The following is a 19,747-nucleotide window of genomic DNA, read 5'->3' on the forward strand; positions in this document are numbered from 1 at the left end:
AAAAGATGATGCAGATAGCACTTCTGCCTCATCTACTCCTAGCTCCCAAAGCTGGAGGGTATACTCAGAGTAGTGACTAGGAAGGATGTATTGGTTATAGAGCAATGTTAAAAAGCAATAGGTTGTGGATATTCCCTATTCTGGTCTACAGTGGGCACATCTACATGAGATGCTTAAAGCACACTGAACTAAGTTTACTGTGGATTAGCACAGCTGGCAAAAACCATGCTAATGCACTAATGTGTAGTAGATTTAGTCCAGTGCACATTAAGAATCACACAAAAAGCATTCATCTGCATTAATGCACAGTAGTGTCAACTATGGAGCATTAAGTTAGTATTTGTTATTACAGGTACTAAAACTTAATGCACCATAATTTGGGCATGTTAATGAACATGCAAACCAGGGGTGGGCAAAATCTGGCCCACCATCTGGCCACCATTTCCCATCAGCCTCTGCCCGCATTGCTGGGGCCGGTTTCCATGGAGACCCCAGCAGCAGCCCCGCAATGATAGTGCAGGGCCAGGGTTTCCATGGAGACCAGCCCCAGCAGCACTGGCAGACAATAGCAGCACCAGCCTCTTCCTGGTGGGAGGGCTGAAAAGGGGCTGTGCTGCAGGCAACTGCTGTCACCTGTGCAGGGCAGGCAGTGGCAGCAGCACTGGGAGGGGTGGATATGGGGAATTTTGGGGTGGTTAAACTTCCCCACCCTCCCCCTAGCGCTGCCCCTGCTGAAAGGAGGCGAGGCAGAGCTGTAATCCACTGCCTGCATGGCTTTGCCCGGGGCGTGCAGACTGTAGATTGTGGCTCTGCCTTGGCTCTAGACCATGATGTCACTGACACAAGATCCCAGCCTGGCTGTGGAGCAGCTCTGTGCACTGCCGTGCACCCTGCCAGCGCTGCTGGGGCCTGTCTCCACAGAAACCTCAGCCTTGCCACTATCACAGTTCAGCTGCTGCTGGGGTCTTCATGGAAACCAGCCCCAGCCATGCGGGCAGGGGCTGCTGGGAAATGGAGTCTGGACGCCAGCCAGATCCACCATTTTGCCCACCCCTGATGTAGATGCACCCAGTCTCTTGAGAACTACAATCATCAGATAGAAGTTACAGTATCCACCAGGTTGCACTATCCTCTGCTGTGTTTAAAGGCATAGAACTTAGAAATCATCAATGCTTTTTCAGCCCTAAGAAGAAGGTAGACACAGCAATGAATCAAGCCTTTAATGTTTAATACTGCTATAGTAGATGATTCATGAATAACACAGATAATAAGCCCATAGTGTCTACTTTAAGGCATAACCCATTATTGCAAAGATCAGATCAGAAGTGCTGACATACTTTAGCTACTTTGTGCCTCTTTAGCAGCACTACCAAGTAGTGGTAAATCTTGCTTAACTGAACAATAATTCTTGAACTGGCCTCAAGGAGGTTCTCCACAGAAACATCAGCAAAATTACCTTATTTTTATTTATGGATTACTCAGAAGCAAAGTAAACATTTTAATATGCAATATAGATGTGCTAATTTAACTGGCAATTAAGAAAGCACAAACAGGCAGTATCAAATATTTGCATATTTTGAAATCCCACCTGATTTTTTGCCTTGATATTCTGCACCAAATTCTGATTCTGATGTTAAAATAGGCTTGAGTATCTGACGTCCACAGCTGATAGAATAAAAGAGAAATAATACAATACTAGGTACTTTTTCCACTTCTGAGTACTTTATATTTAAAGTTGTTCTCCAGATACTGGGCATTATATGACCTTGGTAGGCTCCCAAAACCAAAGCATGTTATTGTCTGTTAAGCACTTATATAAGTAACCCCCCAAACCCTCCAAGTGCCACTGGGGTCAACATTTTTGGCAGGCACGCCACAAATTAATCCCTGTGCCCTCCTGAGTGCCCCTGCAATCCTCATCCCCTATTCAATCTGCTTCCTTGCTCCCTGTCCTGTGCTTCCTGCCTGATCTACTGCCCTATTTTCTGCTCCCTACCCTATCTGCCACCATGCTGCTTGCCTCCTCCCTGATCTGTCTGTCACATGCCACACAGAAGGTGCCTGTGCCATGTGTGGCACATGTGCAGCAGGCTGACCACCCCTCTGCTAACAGAAGCATTGGTCATTTGGAAGGTGTCTGAAACTACTGAATTGAATTCCCAAATGTGGAGGTTCCCTACTCCTCTTGAAAGCTGTAGAATAATATTGCAAAAGCAGATTAGCTGCTGTATTCCATGACAGACTATGGACCATTTCAAATCAATATAAACTGCTTTATAATCCTACTGGATAAAGCTAATATGTAGATACACAGGTATAAATAGTATGAAGAGGTATCAATATGTCAGTATGACTGGAAAAAAGACTAAATTAGTATGAATGGCTGAATAAAAATGCTGATATTTACTATAACTGAACATTTTTTCTTTTAAGAGATTACAGTACCTGCTACATGAATAGCTGGTAGAAGTCCTGACATGCTGTTGAACATCTGGAGAACTAAATGTATATCCCAGAGGTTTATGTAAATTAACACTTGGCTTAGTAAGAAAATCAGTAGTATCAGGAAATTCTACAGGTGACCGATTGACAAGTGACCCACTGGAGATAGAACCATGACCAGGTGAACCCAGAGGACTTAGGCTACAGGAAGTACCTGCAAAAACAAACATTTACCATTTGATTGAATAGCTCCTTAGAAGATATTAAGAAAAAGGCTTTGAACAGTTAAAACAAAACAGGCGCAAGAAAATTCTATAGATCAAGAAGAACTGTCTGAAAAATTTAGGGAAAGTCTGCATATGCATCATATTTTTAAATACATATTAGACAGAAAGGCTTTTGGGGTTTACAAACAGGCACCACAGGATAGGCTGCACATCAAAATGACCTGTTGAGTGAACACTATTCAGTGCTTAAAAGAGTGTATGGAAGCTTCTGAAACAAATTTGAAGTACATATAGTATCAATGGGTCTCTTACATATAAATATGTTTTAAAGTATCTTTTTGTTAAAATGATGTAAATGTTAATTTATGCAATGATGATGATGGGCAATTACTCATGGACGAGTAAGATAGTCTTCCAAGGATCTTAATAGCGAGTCCCCAGGTGGCTCCATAGCCCAATTCTAGATCCACATCTTGTCGCAGTAAGGACAGGTGTTTCCAGGAGAGATGGGCACCGTGTTGCTGCATTAGATGTTCTGATGGGTTTTTTTGCCTGTTCCTCTTTTCCTCTTCTGCCTGTTGACGAGCCATTTCAAAGTGTTGAGTTCCCTCCCAAAGAGTCTTCCTCCATTTTGGTCAGTCCTAAGCAAGGGTCTCCCAAGTGTTAAAGTTGATGTTACACCTCTTCATGTTTACTCCAGGGTGTCTTTGAAGCGCTTTTTTTGGCCTCCACTACTTTGCTGACTTTCTTTCAGCTGAGAAAAAGATTCTCTTTGGAAGGCGGGAGTCAGGCATGCGAACATGACCTGCCCAGCGAAGTTGGTTTTGGATCATCATGACCTCAATGCTGTTGGAATTTTCTTCAGCCAAGACGCTGATGTTTATGCATCTATCCTCCCATCTAATCCAAAGGATCTTGTGAAGGCACCATCGGTGGTACTTTTCCAAGCTCTTGAGATGTCTTTTGTATGTGGTCCAAGTTTCCGAGCCATACAGCAGAGTTGGAATGATAATGGCTCGATAAACCAAGAGCTTTGTTTCAGCAAGGATGTCATGATTTAAAAAGACTCTCTTACTCAGGCATCCAAAGGCTGCGCTCGCGTATTTCAAGCAGTGTTGTATTTCTGCACTGATGTCTGCCTTTGATGAAAGATGGCTTCCAAGATAAGCGAAGTGACCACACTCTCCAGCAATTCTCAGTTGATTTGAATGGAGGTGGGGGTTGTTTCTCCATTTGGAGCAGGTTGGTAAAGGACTTACGTTTTCCTGATGTTTAGAGTTAGGCCAGTACTCTTGCAGACTTCCAGGAATATGTTAAGAATGGTTTGGAGGTCCAATTCAGACTGAACAATGAGCAAATGTTTATGTAGTCAGATACTGAAAGCATTGCCATATAAAGTTCCTTGACATTTCCCATTGTAAGACCTGGCTTTCAACTGGTTGAAATTATGTCAAACCTTAGCCATTTGGGCTGAATTTTTTCATAAAAGACATCTGCCTCAGGCAGAATTTTCATTATTATTGATTTTATGTTTTGGAAAATTTCAAGCAAACTAGTTCAGCTGTTTCTTAGAACAAGGCTGGGAAAAACAGTATTATTTTCCAGTATTAAAAAAGTACTTGTAACCATGGAATAGTATGGTTGGAAATGACTTCCAGGCTCATCTAGTGCAACTCATGCATAGATAAAGGATTTGCTGCTGGTGCTAAATCATCCCAGGTAGATGCCCACCCAGTCTTTTTCTTGAAAATCTCCATTGAAAAACATTTCCACTATTTCAAAAATTTATCCCCCTTGGATCTGCCCCTTAACAGGGAACTAGGATGAAGAATTAAACAGAAAACTTACTGAGAATAACTAAACACGGAGACAGACTATGAACTAGTGGGGAAAAGGAATAAGTCTGTAGAGGGGAACAAATCAGACAAGGAAGAGCTGGGACTGGATGGATAAACAAACTGAGACAAGGAGACAAAAGAAACCAGGACGCTAAGACGGTATAAGAAGCGTGGGGCTAAAACTTGAAAGGTGAGAGAAAACAAAAAATATTGAACAGCTTGGTTAAGGAAGCAGTGAGATTTATTCTGAAACTATAGTGTTCAATATAATGGTTTCAGTATTCTTAGAAGGCTATTAGACTAAAATATTAAAAGATCTGGAAGCTTATGCTACAATACTAATGCTAATTCACACTGATGCAGCAACATTCAGAATAATAAAGATAAATATTATTGTAATATGTGGACAATGATCTATAAAAGGTGGAGCATATGAGAAATTTTAATTTAGGATATAATCTGGACAGCATGCTGGCAAATCATATGATAATAATTATTGCCTTACCTGTTCGTCTAGGGCTTATATGATGAGCTAATGTCACTGAGGATGACCTTTGTTTTGGTATTATCAGTAGGTTTGTACTGAAAGGCCCGTTACAATGGGATCCTTGGCTAAAAATAAAAATTAAGAAAATATCAAGCTCTCTTAAGCCTCTTCACTTTTGTTCATTATATGCAGTTAGTCAAGGAAACTGCATGTGATAATTAACTCGTTTTAATTTAGCAAAACTGATAGAGTACAAAGTTTGATACAGTACTGTTACCCACCATTTTCTTTCCTAGCACAGTATTATACCTTTCTCTAATATTGTTTAGAAAACATCTCAGCTTCCCCATTATTTGTTTGTACAACTTCTAGCTCAACTCACAAATGTCATATGCTCAATTTTTTTTTAAGGAAGGCTCTAGAATGACAAATATTCCCAGACTATTAATCTATTAATAAACTAGTGAATTAGAAGATTTACTGTCATGTTTTGCTTATCAGGACATAGCCACATACTAATTTTACTGGGATCTGCAATACAGCAATGTGAAAATTTTTAACACTGTGGTCAGCAACATTTTTCTGGTGGCTGGCTGGAATGAGCAGGGCTTGGATCCAAAGTAGGCCAGTGTTAGGATCCAGCTGCTGTGGCTAAAACCACAGCTGCTTCTCCCTTTCACGCAGCCATGGGACAACACTGGTGAAAACTACCTGATGCCTGGCCTCAGTGCAGGCAAAGCAGCCTCCTGCCAAATACCACTGAAGCCCCATAGCTCCATGGGCTGAATTTTGCTAGTGGGCCACAGGTTGCTAAACCCTGTTTTAACCTACCTTTTGACCATATACTAGTATAACAATAGCAAAACATTTTCTAGCAAAATAAGAACTAGCTGGAACCTCTCCTCACACCTTAGGTCAATTTTGATGTCTGGCACTCATAAGCAGGGATCCTGGTTTTCCCTGATTAAAAACAGCAAATTCTCTGATAAAAAAAACCCAAAATCCACCCTCTCCTTCCCCTCTGGCTGGTGTCCCTCACTCCCTGCAACAGCCTCCTCAGCCCTGCTAATACCCCTCACTCCTCCCAAAACAGTCCCCCAACCCCACACACGTAGACACACAGATGCAGGCACAGACAGACACCCACCCCAGCAAGTAAGTGTGTGGGGGGGGGGGAAGGGTGGGGCAGGGCAAGGGTAAAGAATGGGACTGGGGGGGCAGACTGAGAAGGGGGTGGGGGTAGAGTGTGTCCCTGTGCCCACTCCCAGGAGGAGGGCTGGGGGGTGAGAACAGGGGTGCTCCTCTACAGGCTGCACACATGCTGGCCAGCCAGCCAGGGGGGGTTCGCACACAGCAACTGCCACCGCACCGCTGTCCCCCACACTGCCTTCCTGCAGCCAGCCGCACAGCTCCACAGGCAAGTGGCAGCATGGGGTGGTGTCAGCCACCATGTGTGAGCCTCCCCCCACCTGCTGGCAGGGACTTGTACACGGCACCCGCCACCACCCCATGCTGCCACTTGCTTGTGGAGGGTGCAGCCGGCTGCGGGAAGGCAGCATGGAGTGCGGTGGTGCAGTGGCAGCCACCGTGTGCGAACCCCCACCCCGGCCAGCCATCTGGCACGTGTGGCCTGTAAAAGGGCACCCCTGTCCTCACCCCCCAGCCCTGCTCCTGGGAGCAGGCTGAGGTGGGGGGGCAGGGAGGCACCAAGGTGTGCCGCCTGAGCCCGGCATGCCCCCCTCCCCCTATCTCCCTCAGTCCCCAGCCAGCTTCCTCCTTAGCCCTGCCCCACACATTCCAAGCCCCACTTACATCCAGGGGTGAGGGCTGAAGACGAGTGAATGTGAGCCTGAGCCTAGCCTTGGCTGACTCAGAGGCTTAGGCCTTGCCCTCCATCTCTCCATCCCCCTCCGGACAGGGGTGGGGGTTTCCTGCCCCTTTTTCAAATCAGCTCTTGCAGGCTGGAACTCTGCTAGCCTGCAAGAGCTCTGTGCAAAAGCGGGAAATCCGCGGGTTTCCCTGCTAAAAGGGAAAATCCATGTTTTCTCCAATAAAAATGGGAAATCCATGGTTTTCTCTGTTTTTCTGTGGGAAACTGAAAACCCGGATCCCTGCTCATAAGTCATCTTATTCTTTTTTTTCCCCCTGCAAATTTGGATTTCTGAAAGGCAATTAGTAGCAGCAAATTTTTCCCTTGTCCAAGTTCCTGCTCCAAAGGAAACCAAATTTAACTTGAAATAAACCCAAAATACAGAAACTAAGATCACTATAACCTTTTCCCCTCACCAAAACCTAAGAAATCTACAAACACTGAGACAGTGTTTTCTACAAAACACAAATGGTTTAATTTCATCACTAAACACAAAACTGAAGTAGCCTTACGGTTTCTCTGCGCAAGGAAACTATTGTGAAACAAGGTAGAATGTAAATTTTAAAATGAAATAGTTATACTAGAGTAAAACTGCAGGGGACACTCTTATCCCACAATTAAAAAGCCTTTCGTGGTTAAGGATAATCCACTTCCAAAGGGACTAAGCTGAATTACACGTAGGCAACCTTACTGCAGAATAAGTGTGTTGAAGTGAAGCTAGTAAGCAAAATATTTCTTCAAGTTATATTTCATGTATACAAGCCCTTATTCTTAATCAAAAAACCCATGGGGAAGCAGCAGCAGCTGTTGGGGCACACATCAGGCAACACACACCCAGGCAGGCACGGGGGAAACTGTAGCCAGGCAGCTCAAACCCCAGCACATGGGGCTCCAGCTCCAGGCAAACTTCTACCCACCGCACCTGACTGGTGTGATGAGCAGCCACCTGCAGGCAGCCAAGTGGGTGGAAGGCAGAAGCTGGAGCCCAACATACTGGAGCAGGAGCTGCCCAGGTACAGCTTCTGCCTGCCTGGCTGGGCATAGATTCATAGATGTTAGGGCCGGAAGGGACCTCAATAGATCATCGAGTCCGACCCCCTGCATAGGCAGGAAAGAGTGCTGGGTCTAGATGACCCCAGCTAGATGGTTAATGTGGTGCCTAGCACACATCCCCACAGCTTCCCCATGCTACCTGCTGCCCAGAGTGGTGCAGCAGGAGCAGGAAGAGAAACCACTGGAGGCGGGGGTAGCCAAGCAGCACTTGGGGCAGCTGCAGCAGCAGCCCTGCCAGGAAGCTGTGCACCCTGGCCAGGGCTGAGGCCATGTTGCCTGGCAGGCATGGGGCGGATGCAGGTGGGACCATAGCATGGGCAGAAGCAGTCAACACTTGGCCCATGTGGAGCACTGCAGAGGCAGCCAGATCCAGCTTGTGGTCCATATTTTGCCCACCCCTGCGCTAAGATATATCAGAAAAGGTATCTCCAATAAAGTTACCAAAGTACTGTCATTTCAGGAATACAATGTGGAATATTGTGTAAAACTGTGTTTTCCTATGTTCAATACGACAAATTCGTATCTCTGAAAAAGGTGCAGAAAAGTTACTACAGAGAACAGGGCACTTCTGTCTTATAAAAGAAGAAAAGGGCTTGGTTTATTTAGCCTAGCGAAAGAATGGAAAGCAAGGGAAGGGATACGACTGTCCTATAAACATAAAAGGCTGGGGGAAAATTAACGCTATTAAGTTGAAAGAACTATTTAAGCCAAGGAAAAATATTAGCACAAGAACAAGTAGAAATAAATTACCTGTGAAAAAAATCTAAGTTGGAAATTTAAGGTTACTAGCCATTAGAGGAAAGATGTTCTGAAACAACCTTTAAATGAGATTAGTCTGACAAAGAAATGTACTGATTTTAAGATAGAACTTGATCAGTTTGGGAAAAGGATTACATTATTTGACTGCTAGTGTTAGCAGGACCCAGACTGTTAGGGTAGCTTGTCATGTTTAATGCTCTGAAGTTGTATCTACTTATAGAGTGGTGAATTATAGTATTGTTTATAATTAGCCTTATTTAATCATTGCTTACATTTTGCATAGCCTTATTAACTTTTTATTTTTGTTATTAGCTGGCCTTGCATTGTTTTTGTAGCGCTCATAGTGCTCATTATATCTTTTTCCTTTTTACAATGGTGAGAAGTTCTTTTAACACAACATAACAAAGCAGCAGCATTGTTACCAGCTCAGATTAACTGAATTTGGCATGAACCATCTGAATCAAAGGGATGAAAGGATTGGTTATGTTAATAAAAACTGATAAGGGAGAGCAATGGACAATGCCCAAAGACAGACACCAGAAAAAGGCGAGATTAAGACGTGTGCTTGTGATGGGTCTGTTGAACAAATTAATATACTGATAAAAGATGGACAGTATGCTGACCACAGAGGCCAAACAGAAAGCAAAGTCATCAAAGGAGTGAAGTTGAAGAAAAGCATAAAAGGGGGCGGCAAGAAAGTAGGTGTCATCATAAATCCAGCCTTCAATACCTGTCTGGACCGTCCCAGCCCACGACATACCTTTGCTTCCAGGAACTGAACGGCTGTCTTTTCTGTTGAGCAAAATCACATCTGGGATTGGGTGATATTACTGTACTGAATGTTTTTCTCTCTCTGAATATAGAAGCTGCTAAGATAATACTTCTTGTACTAATAAAGTTAGACTTTGATTTTAGGGTGCTGAATTGTCTGCATTCAAATTAGACTCTGAGATTAAGACACTGAGTTGCCTTGTCTGTGTTCGTATTTCACATTCCATAAAAGGATTCATTGTGCTTTAATGATCCTTTAGCACTATCTGGGAGACAGTGGTGCTAACAAAACAGTCCCTTCCAATCCTAAAATATGAGGAAATTAGAACCACCTAAAGAGAGAATTACAGTATATACTATAGTATTCCAAAACTCTATTTTCAGTTTTTCAAACATCTGCTTTGAAATTATCTTAGCTTTGAAATACAAACAATTTTAATGGCAAGCATTAAACACTCTACTGACATACTCTAGAGGAGCAGACTATTTTTGATAGAAACTATCTGAAAACTTTTAAAAGATCCGTTAAATTTGAAGCAAGTGTGAACCCTAATGTATACAGTTTTCTACTCGAATTATATTTCATCATTCATTTCAGTTATATTTTTAAAACTAAAACTGATTTTAAAGTTTCATGCATCTATATTATATGGATCTTTATTAGTTAAAATCTGGTAGCTGGCTATGCTGTTGAACAGTGCCATCTGCTGTTGACAGTGAGATTGCATCACAATTTTAAACTATGAATTTGTTAGAAAATATATTTTACTTTTGAAAATACTTTTTATATGCAGTTGAAAAATAATTTTATATATGCTAATAAAAGGTCTAATAAATACTGCAGTAGAATGAATTGCTCTGTTCCAAAGCATGAAAATGCATAATAATTCACAGATTATTTATTAATCTATTGTTTGATATTTTATTAAATAACATTAAACCAATAGATTATACATTAAACAGTCCAACTTGTTGATTAAAATAACATCTAGAAATAACAAGTAATAGTCGACTAGAACAGTATGCTAGAGTTATATAAAAAAAAATTTCACAGTTTAGAATTTATTCTAATATTTCCATGTCTACCATTAATTTACTCTTGTGACCTTCAAAAAGGCCTTAGAGTACTATCTCCATGTACTAATCTACACATAAATTTTAACACTGCTATAATTTTATTGGTTTAGAGATGTACATTTTGTTAAATTGGTATAAACAATGTATAATTTGCCCTGGCACTATGGGAAAGCCTATTTCAGGATATAACCATAACTATGGAGCTAACTGGTGTGCCTCTATCAAATTAAAACAGAACTACCCTGAGGTACAAGGGGCACATTATATCTTCTTATTGCTTGCTTCACACCTAATTACTGGAGGAGGGGTAAATACTGCAATGACTTGCAATGGCAGCAAGGAATTTGCAGAAATTATATCATACTTTTTTTTAATCAAAACAAGAATTTGAAATCCAGAACTACTAGAAGAATTAAAGTAGGGTAGCATTTCCCAACCTTTTTCGTCCCACAGCACACTTACCTAAATAAAAAAGCACTGCACGTAGTGGATGTACAGCAGGGGGTAGAGGGGGTGGAGCATGGCCAGCCGGACACCACAGGGGAGGGGTAGCGCGTGGCCAGCTGGACAGCATTCTGGGCTGGAGCCACGCCCCCTGCCTGGCTGGAGCCACACTCCCCATCTGTCCGTGTCCGGAGCAGCAGCAGCAGGCGGGGGGCATGGCTCCAACCCAAAATGCCATAGCAAAGCGATTGGGAAACGCTGAAATAGGGAACTTTATCTAAGATAATAACGATCTGAGACTGGGCCTTGACAAAACAGAAAGCTAGTTTCCCTTGGATAAATTATTCTTCGATTTACAAAAACTGATTTGTGGTATTACTTCTCAAAATTGGGAAGTTTATTTCACCTCAGAATGGCCTCATGTCTGGTTCTTCTGGCTGAACAAACCTACATGGTCATATAAAGATTGTTACCTCAAGTTTTTACCACTTGTGTGACAATTTAGAGAACTGATTCAATGATGACATTTGCCACAAAATATTCCCCACAGCCCAATGCAAACATTTTGCAGATGTGGAAGATTTAGAATGGCTACATTTATTAGTATTATACCAATATATGGTTTACCTTGAAGTATTATGTTCCTGGTGAGGTCTCTTGGTGTTACTGCGTTCCCACCTAGAAGACGACTGTTCTATAGGTGGAAGGGCAGAAGTTCCTGAACTTCGTCTCAACTGAGTTGTTGGCAAGCTATTTCTGCTATTTAGACCCTGTTGAATAATTTAACAGCAATTAAAGTTTCTCTTACTGAAAATTAACATGGTAGCATCTATTAGTTTTGCAGACTAGGTTTGACATTTTTATACCTAATAATTAAATGAATTTGGAAGTATGGTATTGGTGGATTTTTGAGTGGCAACCTCAGAAAAACGTAGGTGCATCTTGGTTATTATAGCAATGATGTTGAGATGGTGGCAAAGCGATCAAGGGACTTTGCTATTGCCACAGAGGTATAAGATTGAGCCTAACTGAAGTCCATCCCAAGTTGAACAAACTGTAAACAGATAACTGGTTGTATGGACAGGGGAGTAAGAGGGCATAGACCAGTGGTTCTCAACTTTTTTAGCCTCAATGTACCCCTCAATCGATTCAAGACACCCTTTCATAACTTTTGTGAATTGAGCTGCACACCATTCAAAAACTAACTTATTACAGTGCTCAACTCCTTGCAGGGGGGCTAGGCAGTAAAGCAGAGGAAAGGGCCAGGCAAGACCTGAGTTTGAACCTGAGCTTATCTCCCTATCTCCTCATATCTGGCAGCACCCTTCAGAGTATCTTTCAGCACCCCTGGGTGCCTCAGCCCTCTGGCTGAAAATCACTAGTATAGACAAACTTGGAGCAGCTTCAAAAGTGAGAGGAAAGGGCGGCTGTCAGGGAACAAGATTTGTACACAAGCTTGTAGCGAAACAAGTAAATTAAATCATTTCAGCTTTAACCCGGGATGAAATAGGGTTAAAAACCTACCTAAAGCCTACCTAAATCCTACTTAAGTTTCTGGTTGCTTAAGTGGGGACAGAGTACACCGAATGACCATTTAATGTTGATGGTATAGGAGCAGCTTGAGACAAAATACAATTGTTGGAGAAGCAGAAGGTAATTGTGATGCCCACATTTTGCCTAATAACTCACTTGCCAGTGAAGTGGGAGACCTAGGTTGTAGGCCCTCCTTAGCATGAAGGTGATCAAACCCGTATCGCCCAATTCCTAGAAAAGTGCCCTAATCACCAAACTATTGTCTAGGATGGGTAGTATCCTCTTGTACCCTTCCAGTTGAAGCTGGCCCTTTAACCAGTAAAGATTGAAAGATTGAAGAGTCAGGAGAGTCTACAAGAGCAAATGCAACTCTAGCCTAGTGAGGAGGTCATTTCCTTGGGAAAGGCAAGTCCCAAATCCCAGTCCCTACTCTAAGAGCTGCTTATGAATTTTACATTAGATGGTCAAATACAGAAATAAACCTAATATTTCTACATTATTCTCCTTTCTTTTGTTATTATTCCAATCAATCTAATTGTACTTTTTGCCTCACTAAATTCCTCTTTCTTTGATGTTAATACTAGTAAAGATATGTAGTCTTAATATTGATCCTTATTTACTGTACAGTCAAGCTGTACAGACTCCGTTCTATTAAGCCTTGATGAAATTCCCACTAAAGTCAGTGCAGCAACTTCCATTGATTTAAGTGGAATTTAGATCAGGCCTTCTTTCACTTTTGTGATAATCATCTCGACATATAGTAAGTAGCACAGTAGCTACAATGTTATCAAGTCAAGACTGATTTCAAGAAGCAAGTAAGATTTTAGAGCAGATGTTTTAAAAGTAACCAGTTATATTTTTAAATAAGCAAAATAAGAAGATGCACTCAGAATTTTACACACATCTGCAAATTATGTCAATAAAAATGCCAAAATTATCTAGAAGGCAGTCATAGGTAACAGAATGGCATTCTGTTTGTAACAGCAACATTGGATACTTTTCACTTAAAATGAATGGAAGTAACAATAAAGCTATTTCAAGAACCAAAAATTACATTCCCATGTAAACATCCTTAGTAATAAAACGAAAAAAACAAAACAAAAAAACAAACAAACCAAAAAACCCAGGAAAATTAGAAAATTTATGAGAAAGTGGTTTTCCCTACCAGTATGTGGGATTTCTACTAATGTCCATTTGAGAATTTGTGTCAATGGGCTTCCTCCTGCAAGTGCCACTTTCATAGGCAGACAGAGCAGTCTCCAGACATTGAGCTTTTCCCTGAAAGTGATTGTATGTTAGGGTTTTGAATCAGTGCCCATCACTATATTAGATTGCCTCCCAGGCTAATTAGATTAACAATGTAGTCCCTCTTATTGGGTTTCCTGGAGTTTTTGGCTCTTTCCTGATGAACACTACTATAAAATATCAAAATAAATTAGATTCAAGGCCCCACATAAAGACTGAAAGCATCTATTTAGAAGGCAGATACCAAAATGAATAATCTGAGTTGAGGCCACAAGACTGCAGTTCAAAACTGATAGATTCCAACACCAGGTGACTGGTCTGTCTATCTCTGAGTGACACATACAGGAGAAAGCACTAAATATATTTAAAAATGAGCAGAATGGAGAATTGTTTTCAAATAGAACAATCTAAATTCTCCCATGAGGCACTGCCTTAGTAAATTCCTATTATAAACCAATCTGTGTCACTTGAAAAAGCAGAACTCTTTAGTACTGCCCCTCCTGTCCAGCCTTAGTAAGTTTCTCAGTAAAAAATGTTTATATATGCTTGGTCCAATTTTCTTTTGAGTTAAATTATACATTTATAATACAGTATAAATCTTTTTAAAAGTCAATGGAAAAGCCACATTGCCAGCAATTCTAAGAGATTTACCTGGTTAGGAATTGTGCCCTGAGCCAGTAGGGAGAGGCCTGAGGTGCTGGCAGATATGGGCTCTGGCCATGGGGGTGCTATGAGGTAGCCTGCAGTCAGGAGCTTAATCTTCTTGCAACCACCACAACATCCCAGCAATATAAAACCCCTCATTAGGGAGTAGCCATGGGAGGGTGGGAAGGGGGCACAAGAAGGGTTAATCCCAGCTGCTAGATATCTCCTGCTACTCCACATGGCCAAAGCCCATAGCTGCCAGAGCTTTCAGCCCTACTGCCTGCCTCCATTCTAGAACTGCCCCCACTCCTATACTCCACACTGACCGCCAGTTATGCCATTGATCAAGGCTCTTCAAAGATCTGGGACATTCCTGAGGTATTATCTTGGTAAGAAAGACAAACAGCTGCTAACTATGTGAAAGAATCTCCCTTCCAGCCTCCTCCCTCTCTTTGGGGGTAGTCTGTTTCCTCTCTCTCATGTGTCTATAACCCCAGGTGCTTAGCAACCAACTCACTGTCTATGTGACTGACTTCAGGTAAGAGGGAGCAGATCTAGCCTCATGACCTGAGGACAGGGGCTTGAGCTTAGGTCAAGGTGTGATGCTTTTTGAATTGGCTGATCAGCATAAAACAACACATGGCCTTGATTGGAACTAGCAGGTTAGGTCAGAAGGGCTATTTAAGAGGTCCCCTCCAGGAAGAGGAGGCAGACATTTTAAAGACACATACTGAACAACATGGACTTCAGAAGCCTTCTTTCATACTCAGGATCCAGAAGTGAGTAATATCCCAGAAACCTAACTAGGAACTTAGCTGACTGTACTCTAGTCGTGTGGTAAAAGGCAGACAAGCCACTCAGATTTGGTCAAGCCATTTTTTCCCCTATATTTTATTATTGGTATTCCTTCCCCTCCCCCCATCCCTCTTTGATCAATGCATCTGTTTTAGCATGCCTCACTGTGTGGGCTTAGGAGGGAAGAGAACCGCTAAGGTGGCCTCAGCTATTTTACTCTCCTTCTGCATGGGAGGCTGATGGTGAATGCTTCTTGCTAATAGAAGCACCCCAGAATCCTAAGGCCTGTGTACCCTGGGGGGCACAGGGCCCAAGCAACAACCAGAACCCAGGTGGTGGCAGCGGCTACCCTAGTCTTACGGGTGTGCTCCAGGAAGGGGGTCGGCCAGTCGTAGGCACCCCAGGGGAGACATTTGGAGCTTGGAAGGTGGTCAGGCACAGTAAGGTGGGTGGCTCAGCATAGAAGTGCCCCCTACTGGCCTGCCACAAACTATACCTCTCCTTTTTGGCAGCCTAGCTATATAAAACCACATTGTAAATACTGAAAAAATAGCAAACCTAGAAGTAGCAATGGGAACTGACAAATGCTGATGTCTTCGCATCGCCAGCTATAATAACAGGCATATAAGAAGATAATTCTCTAGTCTGAAAAAACTTATGGTAATTCCATGATGCTAAACACGTTGCATACGTGTACCAAAGACAGGCCCCTGTGTTCAGAGCTTACTACCAGAGGCTTACATTTTCGTGTTTGTTATGTTCGTTTTTTTAAAAACACTATTTAGACACTGTGCCAAGGCAAGCTGCACTTCCTGCAGAGAGTTCTCATAATTTACTATAGATGAGTGAACAATATTCTACCTAAAAAAATGAACAACAGGATACACAAATCACAGTGATAGATATGCACAAAGGGCAGCAAGTTAGAGTAAGTCTCTGGAAGGGATGGAACCTGTAAAAACCACTTCCTGCAACAACATGAGAACTTATAAAACTGTTAGGGCATGAATGAACAAACAGATGGAGCAGTTTCAAATGGGGAGTGTTGCTGCTACTCCAAACAGCCTGGCAGCTGTTATACGGTAAGATTTACATGTACAGGAGCCAGCAATGATAAAAACGTAACAAAATCGCCCCAATTTTAATTCAAATACCTCCGAAGTTAATGCTAGGGAAATTTAACTCTGCTTCTTCCAAGGTTAAAGCTGGGCAATTTAGCTCACTTAATATCACTACAGGCTCACGCATGCATGCTAATTAGAACATTAATAGCTGCTGCAGGTTCCCAAGTAGCAGGTCCCTCTTCCCTTTTGAAGCCTCTCCAAGTATATGTGTGTCCATGCCCTAACACTTCTTTTTCAAAAGGTGGCAAAAAACTCAAGCTGAAACTACCATCTATATAGAATTGTTCTTTTCAAAAAGTAATCTTTAGTAAATTGCTCAAAATGGTAACTCTTATTTGAATTACAGTTACAGTCTTTTGACCTTATGTAATTTTCGATCTCCTTTTTCAGCTGCGTCCTCCATTTCAGAGCAGGGGTAAAAGCCAGGAAATGGTGTAAACGGATTAGCCTTTGGCCTGCAGGAGCCTGAGAAAGCACCCATCAAACTACTAATGCTTCGAAGAGAAGAGGTCACTTGTGGGGGAAGAGATGGATCGATCAGAAGGTCTGACACCATGTTCCGAGCCTCATTAAGTACTGACAGATCAACACCATTTCCACTGCTGACATTCTAGAACAGACAGAAATATTGTAATGATCAATTATTCTTGTTTTCCTTCTTTTTTTCTTATATTTGGTAAACAACATAGAAACAAAACGTGCCATATAACATATATATAACTTATATTGCTATATAACTTACATTAACCACATAAAAATGCGAAGAAAAGGCTGAACATATGAAAACATCCAACACAATGGCAGCTTTTCAGAGAAAAACACGTCATTATAAATTAGGCAAAAACAATTTTTATTGGGAAAAAAAAACACTTTATTAGTACTATACAAATTATTCAGATTTCAGAATTTTTATATTTAGCCCTTTCCCTGGCCAACAGAAAATAAAAAATGGCTGTATCTGCAATTTCTGCCAAAGTAGGAGGATATATTTCAGAACACTTTAAACTTTTTTTCATTCTCTTTTTGAATACAAAATTCTGGGATCAATTCTTTCCTTACTTCAGCCTGTGCCTCATTTCTAGTATTATATCCTATGTATATTGGCTATCCTAAAACTGTATCCATGAGACTATATCCTAAGATTTATCAGTTAGATTTTTTACTATTATTTTACCAAAATTAATTTAATTCTATACTGGTACATTTGACTACTACTAGTGAATATCAAGCTACCAAAAGGAAACTTAAATAAAACATGGTAGTTTTTAAAGTGTATTTAATTTTGGAAAAAGTCAAAAACTGGAGAGACAGGCCAAGTTACAACAAAATAAAATTATATTCTACCTTAAATTCAAAGTTTTGGAATGTTAAACAGGTAATATTTTAAGTGTTTTAATTTCTTAATAATTTTATTTGATTGAGTGTGCTCTATATCTGAAAAGTGTACTCTAGTTTTAATTCAAGGCAAAAAATAGACAAAAAATTGATACCATGATCTATTAACATCAAACCTATCAAACACTCAGAATATCACCTACACATGATGCATAAAATATGACTAAGTCACTAAAAGTAGATGTTTTATCATCACTATTTTTGATATTGCAGTAGTGTTTAGAAGTCAAAGCCACACTTTATGCTAGGCTCTGCACAAATATGACAATTTATCACGTGCATTTCAGCAACACTATATGTCCCCAGTGAAACTCTTAGTTTTAGACTTCAGAAATGAAGGATTTAATCAACAGTGGAAAGCAAAGTACAAGTGAATCTATAAAAAGTGTCCAGAAGTTAGCAAGAAGTGGCTAAGAAAGTCAATGTCTTAATACGCAAAGTGAAACATGTAGGTTGACTAGCAAAAAAGGAAGGCTTCATCATGTATATTGTAAAAGATTATTACTGCTAATCTACTATTTTAAAAGATATCAAAAAATTCTCAAAACGAGAAGAGAAGAGCTATGAGATGTATTTGTAATATTGGCAAACTATCCGATTAGGAAACTTAAACAACTAAAATTATTAATTTGGAAATACTGTACTTCAAAGATAACTAACATTTCAGATGAATGTGAAACAGTGTATTCAAAATTAAGTCATCTTTATTAAAGGACATAATGAACTAGCAAACTTATGGACACAAACCAAAATTCAAAAAAGAAAAGTTTTAACTTGATATTAGTAAGAATGTTCTCTTCGAAGTTCTTTGGAATGAAAAATCAGGAACCACCAAGGTAAGCAGATGCAGTTAAAAGCAATCAAGGAATTTCTCATGAGAATAGTTAAGTACCTGGAGAATCTCAGCATTCCTGAATATACCTGAACTGAGCAAAAGAACAGAAGAACAAAGAAAAACAAAGTAGTGAGAAAGTATTTCTAAAAATTTAAAAGGGGAAAAAATGTCAATAAGATTTTATAATTTACTTATTTTTCCCCTTGCAAGAAGGATAGCTCGCTCTCTATCTTTCTTTACCCATATTAATAAAAAATAAATCAAAATCACACTGGAAAATCTCAAGTTATCGCTGAAAACATTTGTAAACATGAATGGAATCTATTTCTAAGCACTTGGAGGAGAAAAAGGCGATTAAGAACAGTCAGCACGGATTCACCAAGTTATGCCTGACCAACCTCATTGCCATCTATGATGAAATGACTGCTCTGTGGATGCAGTGAGACTGGTGGACATGGTGTACCTTGATTTTAGCAAGGCTTTTGATACAGTCTCCCACAACATTCTCCCAGGCAAGCTAAGGAAGTATGGGTGGATGAATGGACTGTATGGTGGATAGAAAACTGGCTGAAGCATTGGGCTCAGAGAGAAGTAATCAATAGCTCGATGTCTACTTGTCAGCCGATATCAAGTGGAGTGCCCCAGGGGTTGGTCCAGGAGCCAGTTTTGTTCAATGTCTTTATCAATAACCTGGAAGATGGCATAGAGTGCACCCTCGGCAAGTTCACAGATGACACCAAGCTGAAGGGAGTAGTAGATACGCTGGAGGGTAGGGCTAGGATTTAGAGTGACCAAGACAAATTGGAGGATTTGGCCAAAAGGAATCTCATGAGGTTCAATTAGGAAAAGTGCAAAGTCCTGTACTTAGGACAGAACAATCCCATGCACCAGTACAGGCTGGGGGCTGACTGGCTGGGCAGCAGCTCTGCAGAAAAGAACCTGAGGATTACAGCGGACAATAAGTTGAATATGAGCCAAGTGTGCCCTTGTTGCCAAGAAGCCTAACAGCAGGGCAGCACTGGTAGGTGTGTTGCTAGCAGGTCAAGGGAAGTGATTATTCCCCCCTATTCAGCACTGGTGATGCCACAGCTATCGTACTTTGTTTAGTTTTGGGCCCCCCACTCCAGAAAGTATGTGGATAAATTGGGAAAGAGTCCAGTGGAGGGCAACAAAAAAGATGAGGGGCTAGAGGACATGCCTTATGATG

The 19,747-nt window shown here is 41.1% G+C and overlaps 1 protein-coding gene across 3 annotated transcripts in view; it reads right to left on the reverse strand.

Moving 5' to 3' along the window:
* Positions 1-19,747, reverse strand: part of PDE3B (phosphodiesterase 3B) — a 172,836-nt gene that overhangs the window by 49,826 nt on the left and 103,263 nt on the right. For 2 of the 3 annotated variants that reach the window (XM_059722645.1, XM_019476969.2), the window contains exons 3-7: positions 16,672-16,920; positions 11,596-11,738; positions 5,013-5,119; positions 2,446-2,656; positions 1,589-1,665 (exon numbers count right to left, since the gene is read on the reverse strand). In XM_059722645.1, the coding sequence (XP_059578628.1) occupies positions 1,589-1,665; positions 2,446-2,656; positions 5,013-5,119; positions 11,596-11,738; positions 16,672-16,920 (787 nt within the window). The remainder of the gene's footprint in view (positions 1-1,588; positions 1,666-2,445; positions 2,657-5,012; positions 5,120-11,595; positions 11,739-16,671; positions 16,921-19,747) is intronic. The other variant, XM_059722646.1, reaches the window with a different exon arrangement.

This window comes from Alligator mississippiensis, chromosome 2, assembly GCF_030867095.1.
Source record: "Alligator mississippiensis isolate rAllMis1 chromosome 2, rAllMis1, whole genome shotgun sequence".
Classification (NCBI taxonomy): domain Eukaryota; kingdom Metazoa; phylum Chordata; order Crocodylia; family Alligatoridae; genus Alligator; species Alligator mississippiensis.